This window comes from Filicampus tigris, chromosome 3 (genome assembly GCF_054856515.1).
Source record: "Filicampus tigris isolate MCC_2025a chromosome 3, RoL_Ftig_1.0, whole genome shotgun sequence".
Classification (NCBI taxonomy): domain Eukaryota; kingdom Metazoa; phylum Chordata; class Actinopteri; order Syngnathiformes; family Syngnathidae; genus Filicampus; species Filicampus tigris.
This window is the reverse complement of record NC_141219.1, coordinates 27021974-27036606: the sequence shown is the minus strand read 5'-3', so window position 1 is coordinate 27036606 and position 14633 is coordinate 27021974. Positions and strand designations below refer to the sequence as shown.

Here is a 14633-nt window from a genome sequence, read left to right as displayed (position 1 = left end):
CACCCATGGCTCTGCCCCTGGGTCAATTTGACCCAACTTTCTGTGTTGTTTTTGCAGAAACCAACCCCCAAAATGGGTACTTTTGTACAATACAACCCACCAAACTGGGGTGTTTTATACAAAATTGACCCAATTGGTGGATCGGTCCATTTTTGACCCAAAATTGTATTATCTTGAACCCAACTGTTTTTAGAGTCTACTAACCGACCATCCACCCACCCATATGAACAATAAACTAGAAAAAAAGTGATGCTCAATATGGTGATGGTAATGTCAAGTTTGCTTCACATTTTGACTGTATCAGCCGTGCCAAACACCATCTTTAGTGGTTGCTTCTGCCCCGCAGGTCAACATTGTGTCATGTGACGGCAAGTGTCCGTCTGCCAGCATCTACAACTACAACATCAACACGTATGCTCGTTTCTGCAAATGTTGTCGGGAGATGGGGCTGCAGCGGCGCTCTGTGCAGCTCTACTGCAGTGGCAACTCCACCTGGGTCAGCTACAGCATTCAAGAACCCACCGACTGTGCCTGCCAGTGGTCCTAGAACGCATGCAATGAACCCCCACACACAGAGGTTCAGGGTAGGACCTTGGCAGAGTATGTCAAACAATCTGCTGGCTGTCAATATACTGTGCAAAAAAAACTTGTCGCATCTCTCGCAGGGAAGTGATCGGTGCAGAAGCATCGAGCTGGCAGCTGCAAACACACAGCGCACTGTGACATTTGAACTCTGACCTCTCGGGGCTTGAGAGAGACAGATTTACATTGCAGGGATAGAAATAGTCACCCCCCCCCAAAAAAGAATATTTACAGAGGATAACCAAATAAGAAGAAATTTAAGAGAATTGCTCCAAGAAAGCACAAGTTAGCATTGTGTGGACGGCATCAGGAATGAAAAAATAAGAATTATTCTTTCCCATCGTTTTACTAAGCCTATTTTTTAGGCTTGTTTTCCCTCTATAACTTAGTTTCAAGTTTCAGTTCCGCTTGTCAGGGGAAATAAAACTATTACTTTGCAATTTCATTTGATGAATGTTAAGAGTGCCCCACTGCTGTGTTTACAATTATTTAGAAATAGGTTGAGTGTAGCTGTACAGTAGATGTTAATATCCAGTAAGCGTGTAAGCATTTTGAAGACGTCTTAGAAAAATGCCTTGAGATCCGTCGTTTGTATTTTTCCTCCTAGTTTTTGTATTTTTTTTTTTTTAGTATTTGAATTATCAAATTCTTTGACATCTCACATACATTAAAAAAACAAAACAAAAAAAAACCCCGCTATATTTGTATATGGACATTACCGTACTATTTTCTATACTATATTAAACAATGATAGTGACAAAACTGATTTAAATTCAGTTGTGTGTGGAACACTTTATTTATTGAATATAATTGTATCCTCAAGCCACCAAGATAAAAATAAGCATTCCAACTAAGTAAAACACATTTTCATTTAACTTGATTGTAAATTTGGTCTGTTAAAAAAAAAAAGAGTCTTTAAATAAATGGAATCCCATTAAAATATCAAGAATTTTGCTTTTGGTATTTGTAAGTTTTCCATTTCAACTGAGTTGCTAAATTGCTGTTTGTACAAACCACAAAAGCATAATTGTGCTGAGAAGTTTTGTATGGTACAAATTTGGGCTTGTAATAAATCTTTCCTTTGTAAAGAATATTTATGTTTACTTTGTGTATGCCATTAGAGGATATGCAGTTGGCTTTATAAATATTGTTGGGAAGCAAGGCTTTACTCGTTCATATTTCTATGAAACATTTTATTTATTCATTCTACAATTGCCCATCATTTATCCGTTTCAGCTTTTGGGCCCCCTGGAATAAATATGATTGGGGGGGCGCCACTTTAATGGCACAAATTGAAAAGATTTTTCAATTTGTGCCATTAAGTATTTTCTCAGTCCCCCATCCATCAGTTTTGGTCTTGGAATTGTCTTCACTTTTGGTCAATTGCAGGGTAAATATCAACAAACAACTACTCACACAATCACACCTATGGGCAATTGAGAGTCTTCAATAAACCCAACATTCAGTACATGTTTTCACCCATATAAACATGGGGAAATCACACACAACTCCACACAGAAAAGGTCCAAGCTGAGATTCAAACATAGAACCATCTTGCTGTGAGGTGGACTTATTTACTGTATTTAATTGCAGTAATTAAAACGTTTAACTGTATTCAGCCTGCAGCAAACACATAAAAAGAACTGTAAACAACTCTGAACATGCTCTATGCAAACAACACAAGAGATGTGGAGACTGATCCGCAAATACAATATCTCTGAAGTTGATGGGATTTATGGTTACCATGGCAATGACAGCGACAGACCTATTTTTTTGGACATGCCAGTATGCCATCAAACTTAACTTCAGCATAAAAATGCTATTTATTTTGGGTTTATACAATGAATTTATGAAGACATTTTCATCCAGGGTAAATCTTATGTCCTCAATCAGATTTGGAGGAAGTACAGAACTGCCATAACGCTTCACATTTTGTGTTACCATTCAAAGCCTATTAAGTCTATATTATCACATGGCTGCTCCACACCGGAGAATTGACCAATGAGATTGTGAGACTCATTTGTGAACCCACATCTGAGGAACCGTTTATGAGTGAGTCACACTTTGGGAAAGTGCTGCAGTTCTAGCCGGCGATACGACTTATACTGAGCCGTATCGGTGACTGTACCAATACTGTCATCAGATGTGTCATTACCAACAAAAAAAAATGTGTACGCCTCCTTTTCCATACCGCAACACAACAATCATCATGAAAACCTCTGACATATCTTCACAGAATTTACTGAGTGGATTGACCCACGGATGATATTGTGGATTTTTCACTCCCTGACACACAGTCACACCTCACTTAATTTTCAGGAAATATTATAGGGATACTGTATACGGTTTCAAGAAAGAATATGGGAGCCCTGCGATAACCTTAATTTCATCATAAATTGGTCATAGCTTGTGATCTGATCTTCATCTAAAACATACAAACAGTCTGCTTAAACTCGCACCACATTGCATGTTATCATGTTTATATTGCACACACCGTTTCAACTTTTCAAATATTTCATGAAAAGTAATGAGTTAAGTTTTAAGACAATTCTGAAAGGTCCACATCCCAGTGGCCGAAAACACATTACAGCCATAGAAGCGGTCTGCTAATCATTGTTCTTTTTGTTGTTGTTGAGCAACATCCAGCTGGGTTGTGGATGGATTATTGCCTGTAGCCTGTAGAATGCTCGCCTCTTCTTTTACCAACTCTTATTGTGGCACGCTGGTTAGACACAACAACTGTCTACCATTGTCAAATTGTGGCATTCCTTCAAATTGCCGGCAATTTTTCTATCCTGCCAAAATGACATGACGTTTGCATTTGGCGCGGGCACTGTGGGATGCGTGACTCCAGCGTCCGTACCTCTGTCGTGTTTTGGACGTTTTTGGTTAAGTGTAGTTGCTTGTTATATCAGTGCAATACCATTAGAATATTTTTACTCATAGAAAAATTCACTATTGGTTTATGAAAAGTGTGAATATTTGGATGTGTTGACTAGTCTATTGGTTAAAATAGATTGAATACATAAGCGTTTATCATATTGAATTGTATTGTTCAAAGCGATGGTTAATTTCAAATTTACAGAAACCAGTGCATTTGAGAAAATTGTTCCTCATGGACATTTGGCAAAAATGCTTAAAAATAAGTTGACTCTGGTAGGAGTCAAACTCAGAACATTGGAATTCATTCATTGTCATCAAGAAGAGTGATGAGATTGTCAAAGTACGGGCTGATGGATAGTAAATTGGACTTCTTGATGACAATGAATTCCAACCTGACTTCTGAATCACTTCAACTCAGATTTAAAAGCAGTTATGTAAAGCGTTGGTGGTGTAGTGGTTAGCATAGCTGCCTTCCAAGCAGTTGACCTGGGTTCGATTCCCAGCTAGCCCATTCCTCTTGTTGCAAACTTTAAATTGTCTCAAAATCCACCACATGTTTTTTAGCTGAATGTTACTTGCATGCATATTGGCCATCAAAAATGAAGAGTGATGAGATTGTCAAAGTACGGGCCGATGGATAGCAAATTGTACTTCTTGATGACAATGAATGAATTCCAATGTTCTGAGTTCGACTCCCACTAGAGTCAATGTATTTTTAAGAATTTTTGCCAAATGTACATGAGTAACAATTTTCTCAAATGCACTGGTTTTGAAAATGTGAAATTAACCGGCGCTTTAACCTGACTTGTGAATCACTTCAACCCAGATTACCAACAGGGTAGATAGGGCGTTGGTGGTATAGTGGTTAGCATAGCTGCCTTCCAAGCAGTTGACCTGGGTTCAATTCCCAGCCAGCGCGTTCCTCTCATTGCAAACTTTAAATTGGCTCAAAGTCTACCACATCTTTAGCTGAATGCTACTTGCATGCATATTGGCCATCTAAAATGAAGAGTGATGAGATTGTCAAAGTACGGGCCGATGGATAGTAAATTGGACTTCTTGATGACAATGAATGAATTCCAATGTTCTGAGTTCGACTTCCACCAGAGTCAACTTATTTTTAAGCATTTTTGTCAAATGTACATGAGTAACAATTTTCTCAAATGCACTGGCTTTGAAAATGTGAAATTAACCGGTACTTTAACGTACGTACCTTATTGGTAATCTGGGTTGAAGTGATTCATAAATCAGGTTAAAGCGGTTGATTTCACATTTTCAGAAACCAGTAAATTTGAGAACATTTTTACTCATGTACATTTGGCAAAAATGCTTAAATATACATTGACTCTGGTGGGAGTCAAAGTCAGAACATTGGAATTCATTCATTGTCATCAAGAAGTACAATTTGCTATCCATCGGCCCGTACTTTGACAATCTCATCACTCTTCATTTTAGATGGCCAATATGCATGCAAGTAACATTCAGCTAAAAAATATCTGGTGGATTTTGAGCCAATTTAAAGTTTGAGAATACAGGGATGCGCTGGCTGGGAATGGAAACCAGGTCAACTGCTTGGAAGTCAGCTATGCTAACCACTGTACCACCAACGCAATACATGACTTCTTTGAAATCTGGTTTGAAGTGATCCATAAATCGAAATCAACCGTCGCTTTAACGACGGTTAATTTCACATTTTCAGAAACCAGTGCATTTGACAACATTTTTACTCATGTACATTTGGCAAAAATGCTTAAAAATACATTGACTCTGGTGGGAGTCGAAGTCAGAACACTGGAATTCATTCATTGTCATCAAGAAATCCAATGAATTATCCATCAGCCCGTACTATGACCATTGCAAAAGTACAATTTGCTATCCATCGGCCCGTACTTTGACAATCTCATCACTCTTCATTTTAGATGGCCAATACGCATGCAAATAAGATTCAGTTAAAAAATATCTGGTGGATTTTGAGCCAATCAAAAGTTTGCGATTAAATTAATGCATTGGCTGGGAATCGAACCCAGGTCAACTGCTTGGAAGGCAGCTATGCTAACCACTACACCACCAACACTTCAGGAAAAAGCTTAGCGATCAGGGGTTGAAGTAAGTCAGAGGTCAGGTTAAATTGGTTCAAGTGGACAGAAACCAGTGCAATTGAGCAAATGTCATTCATGTACATTTAATCAAAATGCTTTAAAAAAAAGGTCACTGATGGTGTAGTGGTACATGTGCCTGAGTTGTGTGTGGGCAGCGTGGGATCAGTTCCCACTTTAAAATAAATTGAACCTGGTTGGAGTCAAAACAGGAATCTTGGAATCTTTTTATTGTTTCCTAGAAGTCAAATGCACTACCCATTGCCTCACAGAGACTCATGTACTACAAAGACCATATGACTCTCCATTTTAAATTTTTAATTTGTACATAATATGTAATGCAGAGAACTCTGGTGCGATTGGAGCCAAGCCAAAGCCTGAGTATAAAGAAATACCGTGGCCGGGAATCGACCCAGGACAACTGCTTGGAAGGCAGCTATGATAACCGCTATACCACCAACGCTGTATGTACTGTATTGGTAATCTGGTTTGAAGTGATTCAGAAATCAGGTTAAAGCGCCGGTTACATATTTTCAGAAACCAGTGCATTTGAGAAAATGTTTACTCATGTACATTTGGTAAAAATGCTTAAATATACTTTGACTCTGGTGGGAGTCGTAGTCAGAACATTGGAATTCATTCATTGTCATCAAGAAGTCCAATTTACTGTCCATCGGCCCGTACTTTGACAATCTCATCACTCTTCAATTTAGATGGCCAATATGCATGCAAGTAGCATTCAGCTAAAGATGGTAGATTTTGAGCCAATGTAAAGTTTGCAACGAGAGGAACGCGCTGGCTGGGAATCGAACCCAAGTCAACTGCTTGGAAGGCAGCTATGCTAACCACTATACCACCAATGCCGTATGTACCTTTTTGGTAATCTGGGTTGAAGTGATTCAGAAGTCTGGTTAAAGTGCTGGTTCACATTTTCAAAACCATGAACATTGGAATTCATTCATTGTTATCAAGTAGTCCAATTTACTATCCATCGGCCCATACTATAACAATCCCATCACTCTTCATTTTTGACGGCCAATATGCATTCAAGTAACATTCAGCTAAAAAAGATGTGGTGGATTTTGAGCCAATTTAAAGTTTGAGATTACAGGAATGCGCTGGCTGGGAATCAAACCCAAGTCAACTGCTTGAAAGGGAGCTATGCTAACCACTATAGCACCAAGGCAATACATGACTTCTTTGAAATCTGGTTTGAAGTGATTCAGAAGTCAGGTTAAAGCGACGGTTCATTTCAAATTTTCAGAAACCATCCATCCATCCATTATCTATACCGCTTCTCCTCACAATGGTCGCGGGGAGTGCTTGGAGCCTATCCCAGCAGTCTTCGAGCAGTAGGCGGGGGACACCCTGAATTGGTTGCCAGCCGATCGCAGGGCACACAGAGACATACATTCGCACTCACAATCACACCTAGGGGCAATTTAGAGTGATCAATTAACCTGCCATACATGTTTTTGGAATGTGGAAGGAAACCAGAGTACCCGGAGAAAACCCACGCAGGCACGGGGGGGAGAACATTTAAACTCCACACAGGGAGGCCAGGACCGGGATCAAACCCACGACATCTGAACTGTGAGGCGGACGAGCTAACCAGTCGACCATAGTGCCTCCTTTTCAGAAACCAGTGCATTTGAATAAATTGTTACTCATGTACGTTTGGCAAAAATACTTAAAAACAAATTGACTCTGGTGGGAGTCAAACCCAGAACCTTGAATTCATTCATTGTCATCAAGAAATCCAATGAATTATCCATCAGCCCATACTATGACGATCTTATAACTCTTCATTTTAGATGGAGAATATGCATGCAAGTAACATTCTGCTAAGAAAGATGTGGTAGATTTTGAGCCAATTTAAAGTTTGCAACGAGAGGAATGCGCTGGCTGGGAATCGAACCCAGGTCAACTGCTTGGAAGGCAGCTATTTTAACCACTATACCACCAACGCCGTATGTACCCAATTGGTAATCTGGGTTGAAGTGATTCAGAAGTCTGGTTAAAGCAGCGGTTTCTAATTTTCAGAAACCAGTGCATTTGAGAAAATTGTTACTCATGTACATTTGGCAAAAATGCTTAAAAATAAATTGACTGTGGCGGGAGTCGAACTCAGAACATTGGAATTCATTCATTGTCATGAAGAAGTCCAATGTACTATCCCTCGGCCCTTGTAATGACGATCTATCACTCTTCAATTTAGATAGCCAATATGCATGCAAGTAACATTCAGCTAAAAAAGACCTGGAGGATTTTGAGCCAATTTAAAGTTTGCGACTGAAGGGATGCGCTAGCTGGGAATCGAACCCAGGTCAACTGCTTGGAAGGCAGCTATGCTAACCACTATACCACCAACACCGTATGTACCCAATTGGTAATCGGGGTTGAAGTGATTCAGAAGTCAGGTTAAAGCAGCGGTTTCTAATTTTCAGAAACCAGTGCATTTGAGAAAATTGTTACTCATGTACATTTGGCAAAAATGCTTAAAAATAAATTGACTGTGGCGGGAGTCGAACTCAGAACATTGGAATTCATTCATTGTCATGAAGAAGTCCAATGTACTATCCCTCGGCCCTTGTAATGACGATCTATCACTCTTCAATTTAGATAGCCAATATGCATGCAAGTAACATTCAGCTAAAAAAGACCTGGAGGATTTTGAGCCAATTTAAAGTTTGCGACTGAAGGGATGCGCTAGCTGGGAATCGAACCCAGGTCAACTGCTTGGAAGGCAGCTATGCTAACCACTATACCACCAACGCCGTATGTACCCAATTGGTAATCGGGGTTGAAGTGATTCAGAAGTCAGGTTAAAGCAGCGGTTTCTAATTTTCAGAAACCAGTGCATTTGAGAAAATTGTTACTCATGTACATTTGGCAAAAATGCTTAAAAATAAATTGACTCTGGTGGGAGTCGAACTGAGAACATTGGAATTCATTCATTGTCATCAAGAAGTCCAATGTACTATCCCTCGGCCCTTGTAATGACGATCTATCACTCTTCAATTTAGATAGCCAATATGCATGCAAGTAACATTCAACTAAAAAAGACCTGGAGGATTTTGAGCCAATTTAAAGATTGCAATTAAAGAATTTGCACTGGCTCTTAAAGTCCTGTCCACTGTAGTTGCCACGATGCAGGGAATTGAACCCTGGTCAACTGCTTGGAAGGCAGCTATGCTAACCACTCTACCACCAACAGTGCACTTTAAATGTTGGTATAATCTGGGTTCCCGTGAATCAGAAGTCAGGTTAAGGCGATGTATCGCTTTCGGTCAAATCATTATCCTGATATCCATACGTATCATATCGGTCAATATCGTTAACCCCCTACCGTGTATCTGCATACGTTTTTTGATTAACACTTCAAATGTGACAAGAAATCTTCATTTCAGGCATCACAGTTCAATATTTTTTCCATTCTGTTTGTGTTTGTCTTGAGAGGTAACATTGTGTTATAACTGGACGGGCTGGAGGCAGGGAGCTTCATAATCCTCGCACGACAGCTGCACTCCTGAAACCCCCCGGAATCCCCACCGCAGGACATCCTACCTCTATTTATGCTCTTTGTCGTTGTCATGCTGTTATCACCCAGCAATGTTGCACACTGAAAAGTCAAATATAAATAAATACATAAATTATAATAATAAAGTGTATTCTTTGTACAACACATGTTTTTTTTTTTGTTTGCATCACACTTGTCAGACATTTGTACAATTCTCTAGTGTTGAATGCATTATTTTGTTTATTCGGGTGAAAAACTGAATACAGGTGTAACTACACAGAGGGGAAAAAGGAGCAAATATTAGAAGCAAAATGAAAGGCTGACAATTGTCATCTAGAATTTACAATAAATTATCGTAAAAAATTGAGCATGACCACACCAGAAATCTTCTTCCCAGCCAGGGAGACCTGATGACCACTGTGACTTTACAGGAAAGTGACAATTAGCTTGACACATTTGAAGCAGCTGTCAAAACACGCACATCTTCAAAGTCAGAATGTGGGAGGGTGATACAATTCAAATGCAAATTTGGCATGATATTTCCTATTATAAATATTACAACAACATAGTTCATATAATTTACCTTTACCTTTGTGCCTGCACAATCTGGCGGTGCTGGGAGACCAAAGTGACACCCAACGCTAGTCACAGCATTAAAGGTAGCATTTTGAAGTATAGGAATTTTCCATCCTTTTTTATGTGGCCCTTGTGCTCATTAGGATCACGGGGTCTGGGGGCCAATCACATCTGACTCAGTCGCCAGCCAATTGCAGGACACATATAGACAAACACAGATTCACACTCACATCCACACCTATGACAGCCCACACAGGAGCTTGAGCCCCGGGACATCTCATCTCCACACTCCTGTTCAAATGACAAATTTTTGGCACGTAAGAAATTTGATCAATTTCGTAAATAACTTCAGAACTTTTTCCACCATTAATGTAACATATAAACTGTCCAACTCAAATGATTTTTTTTTCAGCGTGGCAGTAATAATAAACAACCAATCATTTAGATTCATTACTTATGACTGGGAGGCACGGTGATCGACTGGTTAGCACGTCCTCCTCACAGTACAGAGGTCGTGGGTTCGAATCAGGCCCCGGCCGTCCTGTGTGGAATTTGCATGTTCTCCCCGTGCCTGCGTGGGTTTTCTCCGCGTATTCCGGTTTCCTCCCACATTCCAAAAAATATGCATGGTAGGCTGATTGGACACACTAAATTGCCCATAGGTGTGATCGTGAGTGCGAATGTTTGTTTGTCTCTGTGTGCCCTGCGATTCAGGGTGTCCCCATATTACATTATACTATTACATATTACATTCATATTACATTATAAATGCGACCTCCGTCTAGTCTGCTGTGTGAACACATGCGTCGCCAAAGTAAACAGCATGCGCAGGAGAAGAAATGACGTCGCTCTGGAGTCCCGACGGTGTGTTTGCTGAAGTAAATGTGGACCAGCATGTCGGGGCATTTCTACAGTGAAGCGATTAGGTAGGACGTAGAAATAAATACAGTATTTGGGGGAATTTATGAGGCGAGGCTTTAATATCTCATTGCATGAAGACATCACTAACGATGACGTCATAACCGTGCGTAAAAAATGAATCGATCTGAACCATGGCTGAATTACTATGATCGTCATAAATGTCCACTTTATGCTTCATGTTTCAAGTGGGATTAAATTAAAGTAAAATATAAAGTCAGTAGTGTTACGCAAAACAACTTTGCAGATTCGATCCTCTGCTGCCAGCACTTTCCCTCTGCCTGCGCCGAGCGCATTTTGGGTTCCGGATGACGTCAAAGTCGGATATATGCGCCCTGGCCGTTCGGATGCGTATCCAAATTTTTTGGACCACATATGAAAGCGACCCAGGTCGCATTTGAAAAAATCGGAATTGAGCCGTTCAGATTGTCCTAAAAAAAATCAGATACAGGTCACATATTGGGCAGAAAAATCTGATCTGGGTCGCATTTGCCTGCGGTGTGAACCTAGCCTAACTGTGCGCATGAGTGAAAAAAGAATTCTTTTGGTATTTTCATAAACGGGTGCATTTAGAAAGGGCCTTTTGTGCTGTTGTGGGAGTGCACACAACCGACTTACTACTTCCTGGCCAATCAAAGTGGCTCCTCTTATTCTCTTTAAATGCAGCGCAGCAGAGGTGCACACGGTCTTTGACAATGCAAAAGCAGAAATAGACTCACTGGAGTCCATGAAGATGATCGAAGCGTGCAAAAATATGTTTATCAAGAACTGAAAGCAGACCTCCACTTGCAGATGAGACCGGCTTCCACCCAGATCGTTCGTGTCCATTGGCACCTCACCAACCACCCACCCATAGCTTTGCCGCGGCCAAGGGAGGTGTTTTAGAAAATATAATAACGATGATCATAATAATGATGAAGCATACAATGATTGATTTATACAATGCTTTGATGTTTCGTTGCACGCTTTTGTCATATCGTCGCTGTCCTTTGAAAAACACTTACCGGTATGTCCAATTTTGGAAAAAGAGTTAATTTTCACGTTAATGCGATATCTGTAAAGCGGAAACACCATTCACGTAAAAATAAGGAAATTGGAAAAAAATGAGAGAAATGAGAAATGAGTTCAACCACACATATGTGCATCGCCCAACATTGCGGTGCGCTGTCTGCCAAATTCCCAAACATGGTCAACAGACTTGCCCCAGTATTTACACCGAGTGCACATGCTCTGTCTAAGAAAATAAAGGCTCTTGTCTTTGTAGTGTATTCAACTGAATACAGGTTGAAAACGATTTGCAAGTTATTCTATTATGTTTTTATTGACATTTTATCGATTGTCCCAACTACATTGGAATTGGGGTTTGTAAATTCACACACGTAGGCAAGGGAGTGTAAGACTGATGGGTTTTTCAGCCTCCCTGAGAAGTTTGAAGGTCAAGTGCCTTGCTTTATGACAGGGGTCCACAAGCCCCGTCCTCGGGAGCCCCTATCCAGCCTGTTTTACATCTTTCCCTCCTCCAACACACCTGATTCAAATGATCAGCTCATCAGCAAGCTATGCAGAAGCAAATAGTGGTACCATAGGAAAAGTAGTAGCAGTGATCTTTGAAGTAGCAGCGAGAGCACGTAAATATATTTTGTTTGACAAACTGCTGCTTTAAAAATTGTCAAATGATATGTTATATCATGTTGAAATTATACATCAGAAAACAATTATACATATTTTCAGAATTTCACAAATGTTAATAATGGCAACGTTGCCCCTTCTTCTGAACTTCAGCAATTTGCTCGGGTGTCACATTTTGGGAACTTAGGAAACAAAAACTCATTGCTTATTATAACAATGTACAATACAATCTTTCTCGAAGCACTGTGAGCCACACGCATGACAAGTTTACAGAATTGGAGTTACACCAATTGACAGGTCCGCACGTGGTGCAAATATTTGACTCGTCGTGGTTGCTCGCAACCCACATTTTGCCACTTGAACCTGGACAAGAAGCTGTCTAAAAAGTGATCAATTCTCAAATGAAAATGAAATGTATTTTATCTTGCCCCATTTGTGAATATTTGATGTCGCTGAGTACAGTTCTCATTCAACTGCTAGTAGCACATTGAGTTGCCTTGTGTATGTAATGTGCAATATAATTGCCTTGCCTTGCCTAGTAGTTTTGAGTTCTGAGTCCTGATGACTTTCAACGTCCTGTGCAGATGACAAGCTCACAAAACATGTCAGTGTTGTCACCACATCAGTCCATTGCCTTTTTCACATCACATCTTTGAACAGCAGGACTGAGCTGCCCTGATTTACTCCTATGAGATGGAGGAGTGAAAAAACATCCCAATGTCAGAGGCTGCTAATGACAAGGCCAGGCTACGGCCACGAGAGAGAGCACTGGACGTTTGTCCCCTCAACAGGAAATAACCTGATGGCTTTTTCACAGCAGGAGCAAATAGAGAGAGCAGGTTGAATTGATTTAACCTTCGACCCCTCAGAGGACGTGATCTCTTCTCAAGACCAAATCACAGGAAACAGTCTCGGGGTACTGATTACTAATAGTACAAAGCTGGTTTAAGAAAAATAGAGATATACTTAAAAAAGAACATCCCTCATATTTCGGTTATTTTTCCAATAGCATTCACTTCTAATACTACAAAATACATTACTGACAAAATGAATGAAAATTCCATACGTATGCGTTACACTCATTTTGTTTCCGATATTTTCACCACTACAAGCAATATTAAGTACATGTCATGAAATGGTTGAACATGCAAAGTACATGTGGTTGACACATCTCCCTTCATGTCAAAAAGGTCCTGTTTGGAATCTCAGCTTTGGCCTTACTGTGTGTCGGTTGCATGTTCTCACCATGCTTGCATGGGTATTCCTCAAACATCCTCAAAACATGTAACCAAATGTTACTGATTTTCAAATCCTTAGTAGCCAAGATGTGAAATGCAATAACATTTCAACATTAATTCTAAAGTGCGTGTTGATTTTATTTTTACCCATATACATAAGTGCAAACACATACTTTGTATGTTAGGTGCAGAGTTGTGAGGAGTCTAGCATCAGCAATCAGATGGTGAGAGCGTTCTGTTTACAAAATTATGCAGTTGACATAAACCCACAATTCTAACTCACAAATCCACAGATCAGAGCATAAAAAATAACGATAGAAATAAGAATATGATTATTAACTCATTAAATGTTGCACAGCCAAGCCCCTGAGTATTTTCCAAGATTTTGACCCATCTTTGAAGGCCCATAGAATATTGTGTTTTATGGCTATATAGACCCGCCCCGCAAATCGCGGCTCACCTGTTTTCTGAAGCTGAGCCATGATTGACCATTACCTGAGCCCTGAGCAACTGTGATGTCATTTCCAGTCAACAGAAAGTGGCAAAATGTCCGCCCGCTGAGATGGACAAAAGCGGATGGATTTTACTGCTTAACTCATATTGCACAAATGCAATATTAATTAGAATGCCGTGTTTTTTGGGGGGTTGACTTCCCCTTTAAATATGATAAATACATGAAAAACTATTTTAAAAAAAGGAAAATACATGAAAATATAATGTAATTTCTCTAGTCTATAATAAATATAGACATTTTCTTAGCAATCTTTAATGCTAAACAACATCAGCAGTTATGTCTTATAACATGCTGTTGGTTAAGAACCTTTATATTTTGCGGCCCAGTATTAAACCCAGCAATTTTCATACGCGCGATATCAGTACAAATTGAAATGTTTATAAATTGTACAGCATGACACTTAGAGGAACTTCTCCACAGCACTCAAATTCATATGTACTGATCAGATTCAAGTCTCTCTCTCCCTCTTTGTCTGTCTGTCTGTCTCTCTTTCATTCTCTCCCTCCCCCCCTCTCTCTCTCTGCCAGTCTCTTTCTCCCCCCTCCGTCTCGCTCTTTCTCTCTCTGTCTGTCTCTCTCGCATGCACACAGACTAAATGCTAAGGCTAGGGAGTTACCATGTGTTATTAAGGGGGTACCAATGTGCGTATGGTGAGAGCTTGATACAGTCACCAAATA

At 40.0% G+C, this 14633-nt stretch overlaps 1 protein-coding gene and 7 non-coding genes across 8 annotated transcripts in view; 3 read left to right on the top strand and 5 right to left on the bottom strand.

The window, feature by feature from the left end:
- The window catches only part of otog (otogelin), a 67035-nt gene extending 65402 nt beyond the window's left edge, over positions 1-1633 (top strand). The window contains exon 56 of the mRNA XM_086026222.1: positions 347-1633. Coding sequence (XP_085882348.1) covers positions 347-547 — 201 coding nt within the window. The 3' untranslated portion in view covers positions 548-1633. The remainder of the gene's footprint in view (positions 1-346) is intronic.
- A 2271-nt stretch (positions 1634-3904) lies between these two features.
- trnag-ucc (transfer RNA glycine (anticodon UCC)) lies at positions 3905-3976 on the top strand. The gene has a single exon. It is a non-coding gene; the product is annotated as a tRNA-Gly (tRNA).
- Positions 3977-4312: 336 nt separating this feature from the next.
- On the top strand, positions 4313-4384 carry trnag-ucc (transfer RNA glycine (anticodon UCC)). Its single transcript has one exon. It is a non-coding gene; the product is annotated as a tRNA-Gly (tRNA).
- A 1083-nt stretch (positions 4385-5467) lies between these two features.
- Positions 5468-5539, bottom strand: trnag-ucc (transfer RNA glycine (anticodon UCC)). The gene has a single exon. It is a non-coding gene; the product is annotated as a tRNA-Gly (tRNA).
- An 813-nt stretch (positions 5540-6352) lies between these two features.
- Positions 6353-6424, bottom strand: trnag-ucc (transfer RNA glycine (anticodon UCC)). The gene has a single exon. It is a non-coding gene; the product is annotated as a tRNA-Gly (tRNA).
- A 1034-nt stretch (positions 6425-7458) lies between these two features.
- trnag-ucc (transfer RNA glycine (anticodon UCC)) lies at positions 7459-7530 on the bottom strand. The gene has a single exon. It is a non-coding gene; the product is annotated as a tRNA-Gly (tRNA).
- Positions 7531-7862: 332 nt separating this feature from the next.
- Positions 7863-7934, bottom strand: trnag-ucc (transfer RNA glycine (anticodon UCC)). Its single transcript has one exon. It is a non-coding gene; the product is annotated as a tRNA-Gly (tRNA).
- Positions 7935-8266: 332 nt separating this feature from the next.
- On the bottom strand, positions 8267-8338 carry trnag-ucc (transfer RNA glycine (anticodon UCC)). Its single transcript has one exon. It is a non-coding gene; the product is annotated as a tRNA-Gly (tRNA).
- Between the last annotated feature and the right edge of the window lie 6295 nt (positions 8339-14633).